We start from the raw sequence: 22,071 nt of genomic DNA, 5'->3' as shown, positions 1-22,071 counted from the left end.
AGCCGGCTTGGTTTCATCCTGCAAAGTCTTATTTTCAGGGTCGAGACAGGTAACTCAGCAGGAGGTCATGTTCTACACACTGACTTGCGTTTGGACTGTTTGGACCGTGTATGGGGTTTAGACTGAAAACAGACAAAAACCCGAGGTTTTCTATGTCGTGGGGCTTAGCTGTGGCACGTTTACACGGCTTTATTTGGTGGGGGTGAGCTCCCGAGATGGGCCAGGAGCTCTTCCCTGAAATACCTTAAGTCGGGGTTCATTGGTGGCATTCTGACCTCAAGGCTGGGACCTCATTTTGAATTTGTCTTTGAAAACATGACTTCACGTGAACACCCTTCCCCTGCAAGAGAGTCAGGCGTCGGGGGGAGGGTCACCCCCCCCAGGGAGTCAGGCGTCGGGGGGAGGGTCACCCCCCCAGGGAGTCAGGTGTCGGGGGGAGGGTCACCCCACTCCCCAGGGCGTCAGGCGTGACAGGTGGTCTAGGCTTTGAAGTTGATGCCCGCTGATGCCTGTGGCCTTGTCGCTGGAACCAGGGAGAGTGCAGCTCTCAGGATGTGGCTCTCTCCGGGGCTCAGTTTTCCCGCCTGGGAACTGGGCACCCGGTGGGATCCAGGTGGCAGCCAGGTGTGCCTGGAAGGGCAGGTGTGACCGTAGGCAGGGGGGGTGATGCCCTGTGGTCCGTGCAGGGTCCTGGCTGGCATCCAGCCTTCCTGCCCTGGGAACATCTCCAGGAGGCCAGACCTCGGAGTGGACCCACCCCACGAGTCGGGGCCTGGCGCCTGGCCAGAGAGAGCAGACTCCCCCGCCCTGGTTGTTCTTCTGTGCATCCTCTGCAGCATGAGTGAGTGGGACCTTGACGGGGTGGTCAGCCTTACTGCACCCCAAACCGGCTGCGTGACTGTGGGTGAGTCACTTAGCCTTTCTGAACCTTGATATTCCTGTCGGTAGAGTGGGGACAGTGATGGGAGCCAATGTCTTTCCATGCTTGTGAGGTTCAAATGGGAGAAGCTTAATGAGGCTTTGTTTTGGGTCGAGGGTACTGGGCTCCGCCTGAGGAATCTAGATCGATAGCCACCATTTTCAGTGAATGGCCTCAGGAAGCAGGGACTTTTGTTAGAAGACCCAACCATGTTCTAGTTGATCTCCTGTCTTGGAGCTGCCTGAACAGACAGCTCGTTCTCCATCTATGTTTCCTTCCTTCCATCCATCCATCCACCCCCCCCCATTCACCACCCACCCACCCACCCATCCATCCATCCACCCACCCATCCACCCACCCATCTGTCCATCCACCCATCCATCCGTCCATCCATCCATCCATCCATCCATCCACCCACCCATCCATCCATCCATCCACCCATCCATCCACCCACCCATCCACCCACCCATCTGTCCATCTATCCATCCATCCATCCATCCACCCATCCACCCATCCATCCATCTATCCATCTGCCACCCATCCACCCACCTACCCATCTACCCCCCCCATTCACCACCCATCCATCCATCCATCCATCCACCCACCCATCCATCTATCCATCCATCCATCCACCCACCCATCCACCCACCCATCTGTCCATCTATCCATCCATCCATCCATCCACCCATCCACCCATCCATCCATCTATCCATCTGCCACCCATCCACCCACCTACCCATCTACCCCCCCCATTCACCACCCACCCACCTACCCCTCTACCCCCCCATTCACCACCCATCCATCCATCCACCCACCACCCACCCACCCACCCACCCACCCATCCACCCACCTACCCATCTACCCCCCCCATTCACCACCCATCCATCCATCCACCCACCCATCCACCCATCCATCTGTCCATCCATCCATCCATCCATCCACCCACCCATCCACCCACCCATCTGTCCATCTATCCATCCATCCACCCCCCCATTCACCACCCACCCACCCATCCATCCATCCATCCACCCACCCATCCATCCACCCACCCATCCACCCACCCATCTGTCCATCTATCCATCCATCCATCCATCCATCCACCCACCTACCCATCTACCCCGCCCCCCATTCACCACCCATCCACCCACCTACCCACTCGCCATCCACCAGCCAACCTCTGTCCTTCCATCCATACCAAAGACCTGCTCTGAGTCAGACCTGGGCTGGCCAATGTGTGTCAGACTGCAGTGAGGTGGTCTTCATTCTCAGAACTCACAGTCAGCTGGGGGATATGGGGTCAGGAAACCATCCACAGCAGGGGGAGGAGGGTGAGAGCTGAGCAGCCCAGGGAAGGAGGGGCACTAGGACAAGGAGTAAGTCAGGTGGGAACTTCCATGGGCTCTGGTCTCTGAGCCGTAAACCCCGCAGGACCTGGGACCCAGCACTCCGCAGGCCCTGAGCATCAGGGGCCAGGCCCGGCTGTGGCTGGGGTCCAAGTCTGCCCATTCCCTGGCCACCACCCTGCCCCAGCTCCCTGTCAGCGGTGCTCTGCTCCGGGTCCCAGAACCCGGCACGGACGGAGGTAGGAGGCCGTAAAGGGGTCCGTGGACTTGGTTGGGAAAGCCGCCGTCCGACAGTCACCAGCCCACTAAGGCTGGCGTTTCCCTCCGTTGTGCACCTGAGCGGTGTCTGGGATGTGTTTCCGCACCCATCCTGGCTGTTGCAGATTGTCTCAAAAGAGGCTCACGTTCGTGGCTCCCTCACCGTCGGGTGCTCCCTAGGCCCCTGCTCGCTGTGATGCAAGCAGGTGTGCGAGTGCCTGGGCCAGTCTGCTGCAGACCGCTTGTCTGAGTGCTTGGATCCCTGTCTCCGTATCGTTGACTTCGCTGGTTTTTCTATTTATTCTGCTTTTCTGGAAGGCGTGCATAAACACAGCTAGAAGCCGAAGACATCCACGGCGCAGCAGGCCTGAGAGCCAACCTTGGCCTGAAGTTGACAGAAACCATCGGTACCAATAAGTAGTCATAATTAAAACAAAATGAATAGATAATGCCTCTGCCCCCATCACTCCTGGTCAAACCCTGAGGGCCCCTTCGCTGCCCTCGAGCGAGGTGAGTTCACCTTCTGGCGAGAGGTGCCCGCGGGGCCACATGGACACGGGGCCAAGACCCGCAGGCACCCCTTCGTCAGCTGCTCCCTGCTGTTGAGGGAGTGGCGACCACTCTGGCCTGGGGACCTCTCAGGAGCCAGAGGACCCCACCGTCAGGCCAAGATTGGAGGAGGGCAGAGTGTGCTTGTGGCTTCCCCGGGGCTGGCAGCCAGGACCCTCCACCACCTGCTCTCTGAGGGCACTTCCTGAGACCGGGAAGGCCCCGTGGCCCCGAACATACTGGGAGGCCTCGCTTAGCCCCGGGCGCCCCACAGAGCCCTGCACAGGAAGGCAGGGGTGCGGCCTGGCCTCACCTCTTTCCAGCTGCTGACCTTGGCAGAGTTACTTAGTGTCTCTGGTTTCCTTGTCTGGACGAGACAGCCGCAGGTCTGACCTCGGAGCAAGCGGGCGGATGGAGGGCACCCGGCCAGCGTCCTTGGGGAGTGAGGGCTGTAACCTCTTCACGTTTCTGTGTCTCCACGGCCACGAGGGCTGTGTCCCCGGGCCTGGCTCAGGCCCCGACCCAGGAGTTGCCAAGCCCAGTTCCGGAGCCTGGCGGGGGCCGCGGCAGGACCCGGTGTGAGACGCTGAGATGCAGGCGACAGCTTCAGTAAAGGTTTCCAGAGGTCACTTACAGATTAGAATAGAAAACCGTTTCTCTTTTCATCAGAGCCTTTTAATGCCATTAAGTGCTAAGAGGCAGGAAGGATTGGGTCTTGTTTGAGAGGACGCAGAGGTGGGGAAGGAGGGGGGCCTCTCGGCGTCCGTCCCGCACACGGCCTGTGTTCCAGCCTTGGTGACGGGCTGGGGGGCTCTGGGGGCGTTAGCTTCTTCTGAGGGGAAAGGGGGAGGGCGGCCCTTTTTGGTGCGTGGGGCTGGGCTCTCCGGCCTCGCTGTTCACAGATTGGGAGTCATCGCTGCTTCTGTACTTGGGGAGGCGCCTGTGTGGTCAGCGGGGCGCTGGCCTGGCCTCGGCAGGACGGCCGCTAGGGGATTCTCCATCTGGACACACGTCACGAAGCACAGGACAAAAACTCGAGTTACAGCCGTTACTTCTGTGTGAACGACAAAGGCACCAAATCGAGACAGGCTTTTCCATGGGCTCGTCTGCGTGGAATGGAAGTCCAGGCTGCGTGTGGGGTGGGCGGTGGGTTGCGGCCCTGCCCTGGGGCTTGACCGCTGTCCGAAGCACCTGCCCCGGCTGGGTGGTGACGGGTCCCGGGGTTGGCTTGATTACTCATGGCATTTGGGAAAATGTTTTACCATTACCGTCGAGAATTTTTTTAAAAACGAGGCAGGAATTGTAAAATCGTTTCTTCAACATCTGCTCACTTTGACATCCCTGATGCTGTGGTTTTGAAGCAATTCAGTTTGGACAACTGACCAGACCCTTTAACGTTTCCTGGATCCTAGAGACAGCGGAGCACAAGGCTGTTGGGATCTCTGGTTTCGCGCTTGCCCCTGGGGGGTCGTGTCCAACTCCTGCGAGTTCCTCTGAGGTTCACTCCACCTGACCAGTCGGGCGAAGGTTTCCCGTTCAGCGGGGGGAGAGGAGGCAGGCCCCCCCCCCCCCCTGAGCCCTGCCGTGTGCCCTGACCACACAGGGGCCCCAGCTGCCCGATTCTCCTTCGGGACCCCGTGGGTGGGTGGGTGCGGTCTCCTGGGCGTGGCCATCGCATTTGGGGAGCGAGGCTGACCTCTGACAGTGCATTCTGGATGCAGTCCCGCGGAGATGAGGGTCCCACGCTCCACCTCCCCCCTGCCTGTGTCCTGCCCGTTCGGTCCATCCGACAGCCACATTTAGGAAACTTAACGGCCAGGCCGCCCTTTGGCACGGCCCGCGGGTCAGGCTCCGGTGGCCGGCCAGGCCGCGTAGAGGCCCTGGTTCCTACCTCGGGGATCTCGGGACGCCCCTCAAGGGAAGTGTGCAGAAAGCAGGCCCACAGGACGTTTCCTGACGCGAGGAACAGCCAGGGTCTGCCATCAGCTTGTTTTTGTGTCTGACGCAATGCGTGCGGGGTGATTCCGTTTCTGTGGAGACCCAGACCGAGAGCCCCGTGGATCCCGGCACGGACATGGTCTGGAGGTTGGGAGCTGTCACCCGGACGGCAGGGCCACGAAGGGTCATGATTTCCTCCGAAGGCGGATTTTTCCGTTTCCCCGGGTGACCGGAGCTGGTTGCTCCGCGTGAGGTGAGGGGTGGGGGGGTCTGTGCCCCGCGCTGCCACAGCCCCCACATGCCGTGCGTGTTCTCTTGCAGCGACATATTTGATGCCATGTTCCCTGTCACGCACATCGCCGGGGAGACCGTCATCCAGCAAGGTATGTTTCCTGCTTCCCTGAGCCAGGGCGCCGGGCCGCGGGCTTCCCATGAGCACAAGGCCCGCCCGCCCGCCCGCCCGCGAGAAACGTCACGGCTCTCTGCACGCCAACCCCACGTCTCCGTAACGTTCCACCAGCGAAGCTGCACCCTGAGACGGGCCAGGCGGGGACCTCGGGGGCCCCACCACACACGGAGCATGGGGGGCCGCGCGAGGGGAGCGTGTCCCTGTGGGTCAACCCTCGTGTCGCGCGTACGAGTTTTATTTAACAAACAAGACATACCCGGCGAGACCCAGGGACCTTGGCCTCTGTGAAGCTGGGGCAGGTCCAGCTTCCGGGGGGACGGAAGCGTGGCCCCCGGTGCCCTTCGCGGTGTGCACAGCGTGTTTCTCTCCTTACAGGGGACGAAGGAGATAACTTCTACGTGATCGACCAAGGAGAAGTGGACGTGAGTATCTCTTCCCTGCCTGGTCCGCGGTCCGGTCAGCCCAGGAGCGCGTTTCATCCGGAGGCCGGCGTAACGCACCTGAGCGTTGCGCGAGTAAGAGGGTGTGCGCCCACGGACGGTGGTCCCCAGGGTCCCCGGCGCTTCGCAAGCGGGCAGGGAGCCGAGTGTTTACAGACCCCAAGGCCCTGGACAGCCTTCCTCCTGTTGCCGCTCACCTTCCTCTGTCCACCTTGCTGGTCCGGGGCTAAGGGAGCCCCCCACCCATTGTGGACCTGTTGGGCGTGGCACAGACACACCCCTGCCGCCACCCCCCCCCCCGACTCAAGGGCTGAGGGCATCCGTCCCTCCCTGGGTCCCCAGGCTGCCGTCCACACGGGGCCTAGAGGACAGCGTCTCCAGGAAAGCCTTCGAATGGGCTTCTCTCTGACTCAGGCCCAAGTCCTTTATGTGACCAGACGATGGGCCTGCGCCCCCCCAGCGGCTCTGTCCTGCTTCCTGGGGTCCCGCTTCCTGGGCCCCGCGCCACCCCCCAGCGGTGCCCTCTTGCTTCCTGGGGTCCCACTTCTTGGGGCCTGCCCCCCCCCAGCGGTGCCCTCTTGCTTCCTGGGGTCCCGCTTCTTGGGGCCTGCCCCCCCCCAGCGGTGCCCTCTTGCTTCCTGGGGTCCCGCTTCCTGGGGTCCTGCTTCTTGGGGCCTGCCCTCCCCCCCTCCGCCCTGAGCGGTACCCTCTCGCTTCCTGGGGTCCCGCTTCCTGGGGTCCTGCTTCTTGGGGCCTGCCCTCCCCCCCCCGCCCTGAGCAGTGCCCTCTCGCTTCCTGGAGCCTGCTGGCGCTGTGCAGCCTCTGCCAGGACCCCTGCTGCCCCTCTTGCTCCCGCTTCTCCATTGGCCTCCCTGGGACGTCCCTCCTCTGCAGGCGCACCTGGCCCCATGGTTGTCTGTGGCCGAGTGCCTCCTTCCTGTGACTCAGCTCAGCTCGTGGTTACACCCCCATGGCCAGGTTACACAGCAGGGCTGGGGTGCTCGGTGTCTCCATGCCAACCCCCTGTACCGCGCTCCCTGCCCGCGAGGGGCCCCCGCCTCCCCCGCCCTGCTCCTCGACCCTATTCTCAGTCAGGAGCACCTCCCCGCCCCCCCCCCCCCCCAGCCTCTCCTCACCTTGCTCGCATTTTTGGTCAGATGTTTCCGGAGCCCTGCTGTGTGCTGAGAACGCACTTGGGGGCACGTGGCCCCTGCCCTCAGGGTCTGCACAGCAGTGAGCAAGTGCCTTACCTCTGGGTCTTTCCTCTTTTCCATCGGTTCCTGTTTCTGCTGTTCCTCGCAAACTCCTGTGCATCCTCAAGACCCCGCCCACCCAAGCCCGGCTGCCCCTTAGTCCAGGCAGAGCCACACCCAGCTCCTCTCTTGGGCTGCTGCGCTGATGACCCAGGACCTTCCCTGCCACACAGGGAGCCCGACCCAGACCCAGATCTTGGCTCCTGCTTCTCCTCCCCTGGGATGTTCCTTCCTCTTCTGTGTTCACTGCAGCTCGTGAATCTTCTAATTCAATCTGGAGACGTCTTCAAAGGGCTGACTCGAGTCGTGCCACCAGGGCTCAGGCAGCAACAAGAGCAAACCCTGGGACTTCTGGGCACACCCGGGGTGCTGCTGGGGTGAGCGGGTGCGGGACGCGGGGGGCCTTCTCCCAGAGTTCTTGCATTTCTCTTCAGGAGCCTGGAGGGCCCACAGCAGGGTCTCGTGAGATGCTCCTCCCTGGCCCGTGTGGGAAGGCAGCAGACGGTCAGACACCCCCCAGGCTTGGGCCTGAGAGCCGAGGCCTTGTACTGACCACTGTGTCCGTGTCCTCGAAGGACACAGAGCTCACAGACCAAAGGGAGCAGTCCTCCTGATGTGGCCTCGCAGAGCTCGTTGTGGGGTCAGGAGGAGGCTCTGTGGATGTGGTCCCTCTTTCTACACTACCCCCCCAACCCCGCTAATCCGCTCTCTCTGGGCCGCTGCGGCCACTGTCCTGGGCAGACCCCATCCCTGCCCCCTCCTGCCCACACCTGCACCACGAAGAACCCCCCCGCCCAGCTCCCCACCCCCAGCTCTGATGCAGAGAGTGCACCTGGCAGGAAGCACTTGAAGGTGTGAGAGACGGGTGCCCACCAGGACCTGCCCCCTGACAGAGGGTCCCCTAAACAGCTCCTGGGCCCTGCCACCCCGGATGATGGTGCCCCTGACGCTCAGCGTCTTAGCGTGGGTTGTTCCCTCCTCACACCCACCGTTACATCTGTCCGAGGGCCCTCAGGTCCCACAGGATAGCGTTTCCTTCCACTGCCCCCGGCCCCTTCGTAAGTGGGACGTGACGGGGAAGAGGCAGCTGAGAATCGGCTGGCTTGGCCTGCCCTTCCTGACAGGGACCCTCCACACCCCCAGGGGAGGTCACAGAGCCCGGCCCCAGGGCCCCTTGGGGTGGGGTAGGGGCCGACAGGCAGTCCCCAGCCTCCCCATGACGCGCCAGGGGTCATAGCTGGGTTTTCTTTAGGCCAGGGACCCGTGGAGGCGGTTTGGGGAGGGAAGAAGTGAGGTCACCTTCTTGCAAGCTGGTTCCCCAAATATGTTGTCTGGGCAGGGTCCGGCCCCGGCCTCAGAAGTTCAGGTACAAAGGTGTCTTTAAGGTGACCGCCGCACTCAGGCTCCTGGAGCCGGATGTCTGGGCACCGTGGGTGGATGCCCGCGTCCGGACAGAGTCTCTGGTTTGGGCCAGGCAGTGCCTTGTAGGGGTCCCTCTGTCAGGCCCTTCGGGTCCCCAGCTGGGCGGGCGCCGTCCTGTGATGTGGGACCCACCGGGCAGCACAGCAGTGTGGTTGAAAGCCACATGTGAGGGAATCAAAAGGGCTCAGTCAGGAATCTGGGATGTCAGCTGGCCGGGGTGTGGCATGGGGCACGGGGTATCGTGATTACTGCCACCACGCTCCCGGCGTGGAATCACACAGATTCTCTGTGGCCCTGGCACCACGCTGAACGTGCCCATTTCTGTGAGCCGCCCTCCAGGGCACAGGGGAGCGGCCTGGCCTGGCTGACACGGCCCCGGGGTCGCCGAGCCTGGCTGTGCGGCCTCACGAGGGGAGGGGGGCCCACTAAGTCTGGAAGCCCCGAGGGCGACCCCCGCCCCTCCGGGCCCTCTTCCTGGCTGGGCTCGGCACCCTGAACACCTTCCCGTTCTGCGGCGTGGATGCTGCCCTGGGCCCAGCGGCGCCCTGGGGGGGATGGCCAGGTGGCCGGTGCCCAAAACACCAGGTTCGGCTTCAATTATGGTTTTCGAGAGACACCACAGCATGTGTTGCCAAGAGCTGTAATCCATTTTTCTGAGTTTAAAAATATCTCCCAATTTGTTTTATTCGTGGAACATAGCATTTCTACTTAAAAGGATACTCCACTGCCGATTTTAGGGCTCAGGAACGTAGTTCTGTCTGAGGCCTGGCTCCTCCCTAATCCTGGGAGGCTTTCGTTATTTTCGGACCCTCTTTGTGCCGGGACCGCCCCCACCCCCACCCCCAGGCTCCTGCCCCGCCCGGTTCCCTCCGGTTCCCAGCCTCCAGGGGACGCCTCTGAGCTGCGTCCCCCCCGGACAGGGCACCCCGGGGCATGGTCACTTGTTATTCAGCGTTTGCCTGGTGCTCTGTTTTTTTAAAGTTGGTAAAATACACACAACGTGAAATTTGCCATCTTAACCAGTTTCAAGCCTACAGCTCAGGGGCACCGAGCACATTCACGCTGCTGTGCGGCCGCCCCACCTTCCGGCTCCAGAACATCCCATCTCCCCACACTGAGACTCTGTCCCGTTACACACGGACCGACCCCCACCCGCTCCTCCAGCCCCGGCCCCACCGTCTCCTCTGTGTCCGTGAGACTGACGACCCCGGGACCTCAAGGGAGTGGGTCCCAGTGCGTGTCCTCCCGTGTCCGCGAGTCTGACGACCCCGGGACCTCGAGGGAGTCGGTCCCGGTGCGTGTCCTTCTGTGTCTGGCTTGCGTCACTCAGCGTCACGTCCTTGAGATTTATCCCCGTTGAGGCAGGGTCATAGTTTCCTTCCTTCGTGAAGCTGAGTGAGAGATAGTGGGTTGTGTGGACGGATCACGCTGTGTCTGTCTGGTCACGTCAGGGGACACGGGGTGGCTCCCCCGCCTCTTGGTTGTTGTGGATCATGCCGCTGTGAACGAGGTGTGTCTCTTCTAGGCCCTGTCCTCAGGTTGTCCCTGTTAATCAGTCACTTACTACGTGCTGTGGCCACGGCCTAGAGCTGGTGCTGATGTTTCTCTGCTGCATTTGGGGCCTTCCAACCCATTTCGTCCACAGAGCACATCTGGGGCCCGCTGTGGTCGGGGGCTGCTTTGGACTCCGCGGGTAATGACTGTCCTCTGGGACTGGGGGACGGTGAGCCGACCCGCCCCAGTGTGGTGGTGGCCGTGCTCCGCGTTTAGGAGGGGCGCTCCGGGGTCCTGGCGAAATCCTGCTCTGTGGGCGCCTAGTGTGGTCTGTGTGGGGAGGGGGCAGGAGGAGGCCCGTGTGCCATGACAGATTTGGGGCTCCTCTGGAGGGGGCCGGCCGGCTCTCCACCCAAGTGGAAACTGAACCCGCGTGGCCCGGGTGCCGCGGACGGGAGCGTCAACGCCCGTGCTCGGGGCGCGCTGTGAACGGCAGCCAGCCAGGCCGCCCCGTGGGCATCCGGCTTCGGGGCTAGAGACGGCCCAGGCCTGGTAGGGAGAGCCGCGGGGTGTGCCCTGCCCCCAGGGCTCCTGTGGGCAACCGGCTGAGTGACCTGGACGTCGGGGGCCGACTCCCGTGAGGGCCTGGGAGGCGGGAGGAGACGGGCCATTAGCTTGTCCTTGCCGTCTGTGAAGGAAAACAACAGCGGGGCACGCGGGCCGCGCCAGGCTGGCCCCAGGCGGCGTGAGAAAGCGGGCGGGGCTGCGGGCACTCCTCCCGCCAGACGCGCTCTGTCTCCACCTCCCAGACGGTTTCTGCTCTCTGGGCGGTAGAGCGTTGCGCCGAGATGCCCGGGTCGGGAGGGCGGGTGGCAGGGCGAGGGGGGGTGGCACAGCCAGGCGGGCGATGCTCCCTCCCCTCCGCGCACGGGCGCCCCTGCCCCGGGCTCTCGTGAGCAGGACCCTGTGCCCCCCTGCGCGCCCCGTCCGATCGCCGTCTGTACCCCTCCGTGGAGCGGAAGCAGGCTGTCCAGCTTGGGCCACGTCACAGCCACCTGTTGAGTGGCCTCCCCACCCCTCCCCCTCTCCCCTCGGGCAGCCCCACACTGTTCTCCACTCCCCAGCAGAGGGAGTGTCACAGTGTAAACCAGATGAGGTTCCGGAACCTTCCGTGGCTGCCTTTTGCTTCTAGAACAACATTGCAGCCCTTCCCTCCCTGACCCCCTGCTCCTGCCCCCGTGGCGTCTGTGCCCGCTTGGTCATGCCGCATCTAGTATCCATTCCTTTGTGGCCCCAGGGACTTTGCACGTCCTGTCCTTGGCTTCAGCCACCCTTCTCCCATGTCTTTGCTCATTGGGCCGGACGCTCAGGCCTGGCTCAACTTCCCCTTCACAGAGAGCTCTCTGCAGACAGTCACTGCCGTGGTCGTTCTGAACGCTCTCTTCACGCCCGGACCACGTGTCACAACGAATGTGCGTTTGTGTGATTATTTGCCTGCAGCCTTTCTCCCGGCCGGTGGGTGAGTCCTGTGGACAGGAACCCGCTGCCTTCCCCTGCTGACCGCCAGCAGTTAGAACGCGCAGGGCACAGAGGGGCGCTCAGTCCACACCGGGGTGGTGGACACGCGGCCGGGTGGGGGCTCCGGGTTCAGCTGGAGAAGGCACTGTCAGTGGTGGGACCGTGCGTGCAGCCCAGTGGGGCCTCCCACCATTTTTCTTCTAGAAGAAGAAACAAAAAGTGAAACAAAGCAAGAAGTAGCCCGTTGGCGTGCCAGCTGGGGTGGGGCCCGGCGCTGTGCCGGTCGCCGTGACAGAGGCCAGTGTCCCGAGAAGGATGGCCTCTTTGTGCTCTGTGGCTGGCCTGCAGTGTGGTCCTGGGCCCTCTGTGGCTCCGCACAATGGTTTTCTCTGACGTCTCACAGGGAGCTCTCCCAGGCCCGGGCTCTGGGCAGGGAAGGGGGTCCCCTTAGTCCTGCCCTGCCTTTGGGGATGTGCTTCAGGAAACCGGGGTCCAGGGACACCTGGATGGCTCTGCTGAGCCCCATTCTCTGTCCCCTGGGTCCCTGTGCTCTTTTGTCTGTTGGGTGGGCTGGCCCTGCCAGCAGCCGATGGAGGCAGGTGGCTTCTGTGCCCCCTAAGGCACAAGAGACAGGCCCACCCACCTCCCCGGACTGTCAGCAAAGTCTCCCCACCTCCGACCCACGACCCGAGCCCGACATTCCCCCTGGAGGAGTCACAGGAACCGTCTGTGTCCTGCAGGACGGGTGCCCGCTCCACGGCTGTGCCGAGCAGCCAGCTGGGCCCCATAGCGCACGGCGAGGGCAGAGGCACGTGCTCCCGATTGCTTCCCGAGGGGCCGTGGTTGCTGGAGGGGACCCGGGGACGTCTGGGGCGTCCTGGAGCTATGCAGCTGGGGTCCATGCACGTGGCTGCTGGCGGAGTCACGCCTCCGTGGCCAGGACTTCACCGCAAGGAAGCCCAGTGCGGGGAGGGCTGGCCCGGCTGTGCCTGGGTCACCGGGAACACCGATAAGTGGTCACTGCCCCCTCTCCATGGGCCCCGGGTCCCCTTTGAGAAAACCAGGGGTGCATGTTCTGGAGGATGTCCCTGCACCCTGAAAACTCCTGCATCCCTGCATGTCTGTGGCAGAGCAAGGCGGCCTATTCCCTGCCTCGTGGGAAGGACGGGACACTGTTCTCGTTCCTCGAGGGCCTCGTTGTGTGGACCCTGGCGTCTCTTCCCCCAGGGGCCCCGCTGCCCAGACTTCCCTGCGGGGAGCGAGTGCCGAGCCCCTGCTCCTGGGCCTCACTGTGCCTCGGGCCACGCCCACCCCTCTTGGTCAGCCGGGTCTCCCCTGGCCCTCGCTCGCACGGAACGCGGGGTTCTCACCTGCATGGCGTCTCCTTGCAGACACGCGCTTCTGTGTGTCAGTCGTAGGGCAGACAATGAGTCGTTGATTCTGGCAAGAATCACGCCCGTGATTCACCGCAATCCATTCTTTCCCGACGTGCACCCATATTGCCAATGGGAGCTGTTCTTAAAACTCATTGACACGCTGGGGGATAATGCCCGTGTTGTGTCAGTTTATAGGAACCAGATCGGCACCACATAATGAACAATCTCGCCATTCTTGTGCGGTCCGGAACGTGCAGGGTCGGTCATAGTGGGAGCACTGTGCCGAGTACGCACGCGGGCTGAAAGGGCCCTTCTCAGCACAGCCTCGTCTCGTCGGTGCCCCAGCAGCGTCTCCACTGACCGTAGGCCCAGGGAGCCTGGCGCTGTCCCGGGCAGGGCAGGCCCTGCCAACATGGCTCCTTCCGGGCCAGGCCGGGCCCGCGTGCTGGTTGGAGGTGGGGGCGCCGGGCAGAGACCCGGAGGGCGTCCGCAGGGGCGCCCTGAGGAAGCCCTGAGTGTGCGGCTGGGGAGACAGGCCCCAAGGCCCACCTAAGGCGGATGAGGAACCGAATCGAAGGCCGGCCAGGGACGCAGGCAGGGCTCTGCTCGGACCAGGAGCCCTAGGCGGTACTTTCCCCTTCATCTCCGGCCCGTCTCGCCGACAACTGGGGCCCGGACTCAGAAGGTGCCATCGCCCCCGCCCAGCCAGGGCTCTGTGCGGGGCCGGGAGTGCGACGGGCAGCAAAGCTGTCAGAGGTCCAGGCCGTGCCCGGGCAGGCAAGGTCCTTGCCGGGTCTCCTCTGGTGGGCGTGCAGGAGGGCTCCCGGTGTGGGACGCGCCGGCGTGACCCCACGTGTCCCCTGGGACATCTCTGACATTTCTCTCTCTGTCCCCTGAAGGTATACGTGAATGGAGAGTGGGTGACGAGCATCAGCGAAGGGGGCAGCTTTGGGGAGCTGGCACTCATCTACGGCACCCCCAGGGCAGCGACCGTGAAGGCCAAGACGGACCTCAAGCTCTGGGGCATTGACCGGGACAGCTACCGGCGCATCCTCATGGTGAGCGGCACCCGGCACACCCGCAGCCAAGTGTCTGTCGGGAACCCTAGCTTTATCCAAGGGAGGGTGATAGATAAGGGCCAGTGGGGTGGGTGGGAAGTGTGGGAGAGATTCTGGAAACTTCTTAAAAGGCAAGCAGGTAGCTGGGGAGGCTCCTTTGCCTTCCTTCCCTGTCTCTTTTTAGCTGTTTGGAATGGGGTCGTGATGGCTGGAGCTCTCGCTGCCACCCTGGATCACGAGGTGACTGAGACTGGAAACCCATTCACCAAGGGGGTAGAGCAACTCTTTGCTCCAGGGGCCTGGCTCTGTGGTGGCCCCGGCACAGCGGGACCAGACTGATTGGCCCCAGACATCCTCACGCAGGGATCAACCCTCGGGCGTTTTTGCCTCTCTCTCTCATGTGTAGCCACATCCACTCTTGGCTGGTGCAGGGTGGGCACAGGTCCCCTGTTGTACCATCAGGGGCATGGCAGATGCACAGGGGGCTCCCAGAGGTCATCTGGGAGCTGGGGAGGCCCTGCCTGTGCCCACTCAGTGCCCGTCCTGCACACATGTTCGTGGTGCTGAGACCCGCCCGGGAATACCACGGGTGCCGCACCCGGCCTTGGGAAGCTTCCCTTGTGCTAGTGGGGGAGTCAGGGGACAAACACGCACCTCAGGTGATGGCAGTTCCTTGGAGAAAGATAAAGCTGAGAATGGGGTGGAGGTGACTGGGAGGCGCGGAGAGGCTGCTGTTTTCTAGAAAGGCCCCAAGCCCCCCTCCCGTGATGAGGTGGCGTTTGAGCAGACGTATCTGAGCAGGAACCAGCGTATCCAGGAGAGGAGTGTCCGGGCTTGCGTGGACAGAGGGAGCAGCGGGGTTACCACTGTGGATGGCGACGTAGGGGTCCTGTGGGCGATGCGGTCTGTGGGCTCACCACCCCCACAGAGCCCTCAGCTCCCACCCAAGTGTGCAGGGGGGCCCCCAGAGCGGCTTCCACAATGGACGGGGGGCCGTCCTGGGGGGCATGGAAACATCCTGACCCTGGGAGGGTGAGGGAGACCAGCCGCCAGCCTGGAGACCTTTGGTGTCCCTCACGTGCCCTGCAGGGCTAGGCTGTGTCCCTGGGGACGGTGCAGCTTCCGGTGATGGCGTGGGGTGGGGGCTGTGACCTGGGGACGCTCTGGGGGAGGCCTGGGTTCGGTCCACAGGCAGTTTCGAGAAGCCCCAGGCCTCAGTCAGATGGGAGCCTGGGGTTAGGGCCCGGCCCAGACTGCCCCTCATGCTGGGAACACCCGCACCCCCGACCCGTCCTGGTCCCGCTGTAACACCGGGTCTGCATGACGCGGGGAGGGTTCAGTGCCGTTGGGGGGGTCGTGGTCTGATCGGGCTCCGTGCGTGTGAGGAAGCGCCCTCCGTGCACTCAGCAAGCATCGACGGAGCGCCCACCGCGTACGGGAGATGTAGAGCCCCGGCTACGCTGGGAGAAAGCTGCACGTCCCTGCGTCCCGGAGCCCAGCCCGTGCTCTCTGCTCTTGTCCTCCACCTGCCGGCGCCTGTTTTCCTGGGAGAGGCCGGCTTCCCGGTGGGGAAGGGGGGGGTGCCCTGACCCCCCACCCCCACCCCGCCCCCTCCCGGCCCGGGCAGGTTTGGGAGCGGACCCAGAAGCCTCTGCCCCTCCGCACACACCTGGCCCGTGTTGCATAAGCCGCTGTTTCTCGCCATCGTCAGTGCTGAATCTTTCTGGGCTGTGGGATCTTTGTGGCTGGAACCTTGTATTCAGGGAAGTTCCCAAACCACCCAGGCAGCTGGCGCTTCCTCTGTCTTCATTCTGAAGCCCCGTGTGCTAAGAATAGCCACAGCTATGTTGCGAGTCCGCAGAGCCTCCGAGTCTGGGGAAGGAACATGGCAAGTGCCGGCCGCCTCGGAAGGGAGTGTCCTGCCAGAGGGCATCCGTTTTAGCGTCTGTCCTGGGTCTGGACAGATTTGGAGGCACCCATCATGCAGAGTGGCCCCGCCATCGTGCATCCGCTTAGCGCTGAGCTGGGACACGCCATGGGGCGCGGGGGGGGGGGGGGGGAGGGATGGTGGAGGGTGCCAGTGTTGTCCCCAGGGATTCAGGACGTCTGATCTGGAAAGTTCCCGTGAACGTCCCTTCCCTTCCCTCTGTTGCTCCGTGTGGTGCGGAGGCACGGACAGAGCTCGGCAAGGCCAGCCCGCCCCGCCACCGCCACTGAGCCGGGCCAGGCTCTGTCCCCCCATCTGCAGCGAGGGGACGTCCTGGTCTGCCGGCTGCTCCCCCTGCGTGGAGAACGTGGAGAATCTCCTTGGGCCACCGTGCACCCGGGAAGCGGAGTCCCACGCCAGCCTCTCCTGCACCGAGGGGTGCTGCAGACTCTCAGAGCTGCCTCCCACTCGGCTGTGAACAGGCCCCCGGGCTCCCACCCACCCTCACCCAAAGTCTCCATCACAGCGGGAAGCCACCCCAAGGCAGGGGGCGCCTCGGTCGGCCGCTGCGGCCAATCTCCTCCCGTGAGCTGTCTTGCAGCAGGAGACGGCTGGACCGAGCTACGCTGGCCTTTAGTGTCCGAGGTCCCTGGGCAGAGTCGGGCCTGTCTTCCACTGGGTGGCATCCTTGCTGGGAGGGCTGTGGGAACCATCGGTGGTTTTCCAGAAGAAATGTGTTTTCCACAGCGAGGCCGGCGAGGACGTCAGGTGGCCCGGGCTGAGCATCCACACCGGCCACAATGGCGGCCACGGTGTTGGAAACGCCCTGGGCTCTGCCACGGGCCGCCTGGCTCTGCGTCCTCGCCTTGGCCACCAGCCGCGGCCCGGCAGAAGCCCCTTCAGTGCTGTGTCGTCTGGCAGGGAGGTGCACGGCTGGCTGGGTCCCCTGGCCCTGTTGGGGCCTGGCCGGATGGAGGGCCCCGGGGATGACCGTGGGCCTCTGTGTGGATTCTCAACTCGGGACTTGTAGCCTCTGTGGTGCTGGGGAGGCCTGGGCTCCCGTAACCTTCATGGGACCCTCTGGGGCGGGACTTGTGCAGCCGAGGAAACAGGCCGGAAGTGGGAATGTTTGCCCGCACGCCTAGTCGGGGGGCGGTGTTCAGACCCACGGCTGTCCGGACGCCCCTCCCGTGTCACATGTGCGTGCAGCTCCCAAGTCCTGGACGCCCTGAGCTGGGGAAAGGTGCACACCGCAGCCTCCGTTGGCCTGCCTGGGGCCTGCCCTGCCCCCCGCCCCCAGTGCCTCCCACGCTCAGCACCGCCCTTCCCATCCTGGCTCGCCCAAGTCTCCCACCTTCTCCTATGCGTCCCGTGTCTGTGTGGCCACGAGACAAGGGGTGTCCGCCCCAGTGGACTCCCTGTGCTGGCCTCTTGGAGCGGCCTCCCAACGCTGCCCTCGCCTGCCATCGGTCCCTGTGCCCTGTGTCAGGCACCGTGAGGTTCTCACTGCAGAATGGTAAGGCCGGGCCTCCAGTGCACCGACCAGGCAGGGGCAGAGCTCTGTACTTACCCACGGCTCCTGAGCGCACTCCGTGCGCTGGGGACAGGCCCTCCTGGTGTCAGCCTGGGCTGCCTCTGTCTTCAGATGTCAGGCCCTGCGGGGGGAGGGCCACCGGTCCCCCAGTTTCCAGCCCTTTCTGTGGGCACTGAGCACCCCCCACCCCTACCTGAAGAGGGCCTGTCCGAAAACGACCTTATGCTCTAGGACGTTCTCAGCATTTCTTTGGGTTGAGCCTCAGGAGGCTGTGGGTGTAGTGGTGACCCCCTGAATTCGGAGGCTGAGGGCTGGATGGTCCCGGCTCTGCTCAGCCCCCGGGCGGCCTGGCGCTTCAGGGGAGGGGTGATGCCCAGCGTACCGCGGTCCAGGACCGCACGCAGTGGGTGCCCTCTGCAGGGGGAGGATGCCCAGCATGTCTCCATCTCTGTGGCATGAACACCAAGTGTACATCGACGTCCTGCTTTGACCCCGACCACGCCTCTCAGTGGCCACAAGCAGGTTACGACCTCTCCCTGACCTGCACACCTCCCTGTAGAGTGGAGACCGGTGGCGACCCCAGGGTCACGGAGAGAGCTGATCCTTCGAGGCGCTGGTCTTAGCAGCACTGGGGACGTCTGAGCTGAGCTCACCTCTTCCCAGATCAGGCATCTGGGCAGCTGCGAGGGCCTGTTTGCAGAGGTTCCAGCCCCATCTCTGATGGTGGGGCGGGGGGGGGGGGTCCTTCTGGGGCTGATGGCTCCCCCTCTGCGTCTCAGTGGGAAGCAGACAAGGAGCCTTCTGGGCTGAGGTGAGGATGTGGGCAGTTTGGAGGAAGGTAGGGAGAAGCCCAGGTCGAAGACACAGAGAACGTGGTGCTGACCGACCGCTCTCCTGTTGGGGAAACTGAGGCCCCGAGGTGGTGAGACTGGTCTAAGAGCGCGGGAGGTTACGGGTGATGTGGATGTGGAACGGGACTCTCCCGAACCGCCCCATCAGCCCTCCACCCTCCACCACCGTACTTGGCAAAGGTCATCACTGCTGCCCCCGCCATCGTCACTGTCCACCCCACCTCCATCACCTTCGCCACCATCACCACCATCGTCACCAAGCTGTGGGATGTGTAGGACCCAGCCCGGGTTTCATTCCTGCTCCTGTGATCCCAGTCTAGGCCTTTGCTTGCCCCTCGAGCCTGCTTCCTCGTCTGGGGATGAGGGTAACCGTGCCCCTGTCTCACGGGACTCTCGCGAGGTTGAGGTGGGCCTGAGCGTTTTGGGTTTCTGCTGCTGCCCGGGCCCGAGCACATTCTCACCGTCGCTGTCCTCCTCCCTCCTCTCTCCATACCAGGTGTCGGGTCTGTGGTCGACCCATCCTTTCCGCGTCCCAGGTGATGGATGAGGCCGTTTGAATTTAACCAGACCAGGTTTGCTGCTCTGCCGGTGGAGAGCATGTCCCCGTTTTCTGAATGTGCAGTGCTTCACAGGACTTAGTGGTGGCGCAGCCATGTCCAGTTGTGGAGTGCGTACACTGTGCAAAGGCCGTGGGCAGCAGGCCAAGGGGATAAAGTCCAGACTGCTCTCTACCTGCCGGGCTGGTGCTGGCTGCTGGAAGGCTGGGCCGCCGCCTCCTTCACTTGGGATGCATGCTTGAGGAAGCGGGTGCCCTTTTCCAATTCGCGTTCAGGTTCTACTTTTTGGAGTGGATTTTCATTTCTAATTCACGCGGAGGTTGACAGGGCCCTGTCTGCTGGCTTTATCGTGTTCAGCCAGCACTTGGTTGGGAAAGAAGCAACTCATTGGCCCTTCTCACCAGGCCCCAGGTTCAGGCACGACCAGCCCGGGGACTTGACCCATGTCGGCTACTCCCTCCCTTAGCGTGTCACACACTCAGTTCTGCCACCAGCCCCAGAGCCTCTCCAGGTGTGTGTGTGTGTGTGTGTGTTGGGGGGAAGGGTGGGGGTGCGGTGAGCCCGGCTCAGACAGTACCCCTTGCAATCCCGCCTTGGGGACATCTGCCTTGAGCACGTGGAAACCCCAGTGCAGGAATCTGGTTGGCTGGGTGCTCGTCGTGTGGACCAGTCACTGGCCCGGGCTGGATGAGGTCACTGCCGGCGGCCAGGGGAGGCGCAGCTGCCTGGAGGAGGTGCCGGCTGGGGTCTTTGAGGGGCTTGCGGGACATGGGATGGTCAAAGGGTTTCCTTTTAAGAGTTCAGAGTCATTTGGGGAAATTTGGAAACGTCAAGATGATTCAGGCACAAAGACCCACCTTCTTTTCTGTCTTCTCCTTTCTCTGGAACAGGGCAGCACCCTGAGAAAACGCAAGATGTACGAGGAATTTCTCAGCAAGGTCTCCATCCTGGGTCAGTGGCCCCCACGCCGTGCGCGAGCCTGTGCCGGTAGCTTCCTCCGGTCTCATCTGAGTCCTGCCTGCTGGGTCCAGCCATTTCCGTGTTCCCCATGTGCCTGGAAGGTTCAGTCCTCTGGGTGACGTGTGGGTTTGGGACAGGCATACGTGTGAGCCCTCGCAGGCATGGCTCACACGTATGCACCCACGCGGGCATGCTCGCACGCACGCTCACACGCGTATGCGCTGCGAGGTACAGTTGCACACGTGCATGTGCATATACTCACAGAGGCACGTTCACACACGTGTGCACACACAGCCACACTCACACTCGGTGCACGTGCGTGTGTCTGTCCCCGTGCACCGAGAGCTCTGTGTCTGATCCGCCGGGCGCGGTCATCCACTCCTGGGCCGTCTGTGCCCTCGTCCCGCGTGCTCCGCCTGTCCGTCCCTCCGCTGTCGGTGTCCCCGCCAGCCCTTCCTCCGTATCCGTCAGTTTCGAGACCCATTTCGTGTTCTAGTAAACGTGGTCCCCGGTGTCGAGCATTCCCGGGCCTCATTTGTTCTTTTTTCCCAAGCGGGTTTCCCCTGGTGCACTCGCTGCCCTTTCTCGCCCTGTGGTCTGATAAACACGTTGGCTGCATTTCAGTCGATTTCCAGCCCTGTCAACAGAACTCTCACCAGCAAGGGTCTTCAGTGTTCTGGAGTAGCTGTGACATACACAGGGGCCACCGTTTGTAGCCGGCCGATCCCGTCAGGGAATGGTCCTTTCTGCGTTGAGCACTTGACCTGTGGCTGGTGTGCCCGAGGAACCGCATCTTAATGTTGTCCCATTTTAATCAATTGAAATGCAAGTACGCAGGGCAGCGCTAGCCCACGGGCGGGGCCCCGCTTGGGAGGGCGGGGGACAGCTGAGTGCCGAGCCTCCGGGAACCTCTGGAAACCACTGTCGAGCAGCAGTCCTCATGGCCTTCTGGTGAGGATGGGGAAGAGCGTGCTGGGGCAAGGAAGGAACAGAAGCAAACAAAACCCACTGGGTGTGAGTCCGGCACTGGGGCTGAGGCTCGCGGATGAGGTTACAGGATCGGGGCGCTCCCCGCCCTGCGCGGCGTGAGCCCGTAGCGACGCCGGGCTGACCCGGCACCGGAGCAGCCCTGGCTCCCAGCTGGGCTCCCCTCTGCCCGGGGCCCGCTGTCCAGGCTGCAGAGACAAGGGGCGGGGGTGCCCGCCGCCTGCCCTTCCAGCGGAGGACTGGGGGGCAGGTCAGGAGGAAGCCCCACCCGCACCCCCTGCACCAAGCGTGGACGCGTCGGGGGAAGGGCCACCGCGGCCGAACAGACTGGGACTGGGATAGGTGCCAGAAGTACCAAGAGAAGCTGAGAGCCAGCCACACACGGAAGGAACCCACTTGGGAAGAGAGCACGGCCACCGAAACAGAAATCAAATCCAGGACAGGGTTCGTCTAGGACACACGTCCGCCCAGAGAGCAGCGGCCTGAAGAGGGAAGAGCGGGAGAGACGCGTTCCGGCCAAGCCTCGGAGGTCCGCAGGGTCGCGGGAGGAGCAGGCACAGCGGTGCCCCCCGCCCTACGGCCTTCGGGAGTCTCTCATGAGGGCGCAGAGAGAGACCGCGGTGTTCGGCATCCAGGCGGTGGAGACAGTGTGAGGCCTGCCGCGTCCTCTGGGGTGGAGGGCAGTCAAGCGAGTGACCAGAGCTGCGGGCAGGCAGAAAGCAGCAGACGGTCCCGGCTCAGCAGGGCCTGCGAAGCCATCTTGCCGCAAAAGCGTAAGACCAGCCGCCGGGTCCTGGGACGTCGTAGCCGCGGGGAGGGAGGCGCAAGTCAGGTTGGGCGCCCTGCGCAGGGCACTGGCGTTTTATCAGTGATGGCTACGGTCAACCACGCTTCACTAATAACAAACTAAAAATTTTAAAACCTTAACAAACGGATCTGAAGCAATCGTGACAAAACCTTCGCGTGATTTTGCGCTGGATGGATGTTGCTGGGTTACGTCACGTGCGCTACTGTCTCGATAACTTTTTTTCCAAATGACGGATGGACGAGATCGAGCGCGGAGCAGGTCCCCGGGGAGGGCACGTCACCGAGCCCAGGAGAGCGCCCGGGGGTGTGGCTGCTGCGGGCGGAGGAAGGGCAGAGCCACACGGAGGCATTCGATCGATCGAGGCAGGGCACGAGGCAGCCCCCGCCAGGCCCCAGGCGCCCAGAGCAGGAGGGCCAGTGCCCCGGAGGCAGGCTCAGAAGACCCTGGATGGGATGGGTGTGTCTGCTCCT

The 22,071-nt window shown here is 63.3% G+C and overlaps 1 protein-coding gene across 4 annotated transcripts in view; it reads left to right on the top strand.

Moving 5' to 3' along the window:
- PRKAR1B (protein kinase cAMP-dependent type I regulatory subunit beta) overlaps positions 1–22,071 on the top strand; it is a 103,117-nt gene that overhangs the window by 64,980 nt on the left and 16,066 nt on the right. For all 4 annotated transcript variants that reach the window (XR_007147704.1, XM_047837971.1, XM_047837969.1 and 1 more), the window contains 4 exons: positions 5,329–5,390; positions 5,792–5,838; positions 13,819–13,977; positions 19,737–19,797. Coding sequence is in view for 3 of the 4 variants with exons in the window: in XM_047837971.1 (XP_047693927.1) it covers positions 5,329–5,390; positions 5,792–5,838; positions 13,819–13,977; positions 19,737–19,797 (329 nt within the window). In the remaining variant the exon portion in view is untranslated. The remainder of the gene's footprint in view (positions 1–5,328; positions 5,391–5,791; positions 5,839–13,818; positions 13,978–19,736; positions 19,798–22,071) is intronic.

This window comes from Prionailurus viverrinus, chromosome E3, assembly GCF_022837055.1.
Source record: "Prionailurus viverrinus isolate Anna chromosome E3, UM_Priviv_1.0, whole genome shotgun sequence".
Lineage (NCBI taxonomy): Eukaryota > Metazoa > Chordata > Mammalia > Carnivora > Felidae > Prionailurus > Prionailurus viverrinus.
This window is presented reverse-complemented; position numbering and strand designations above follow the sequence as displayed.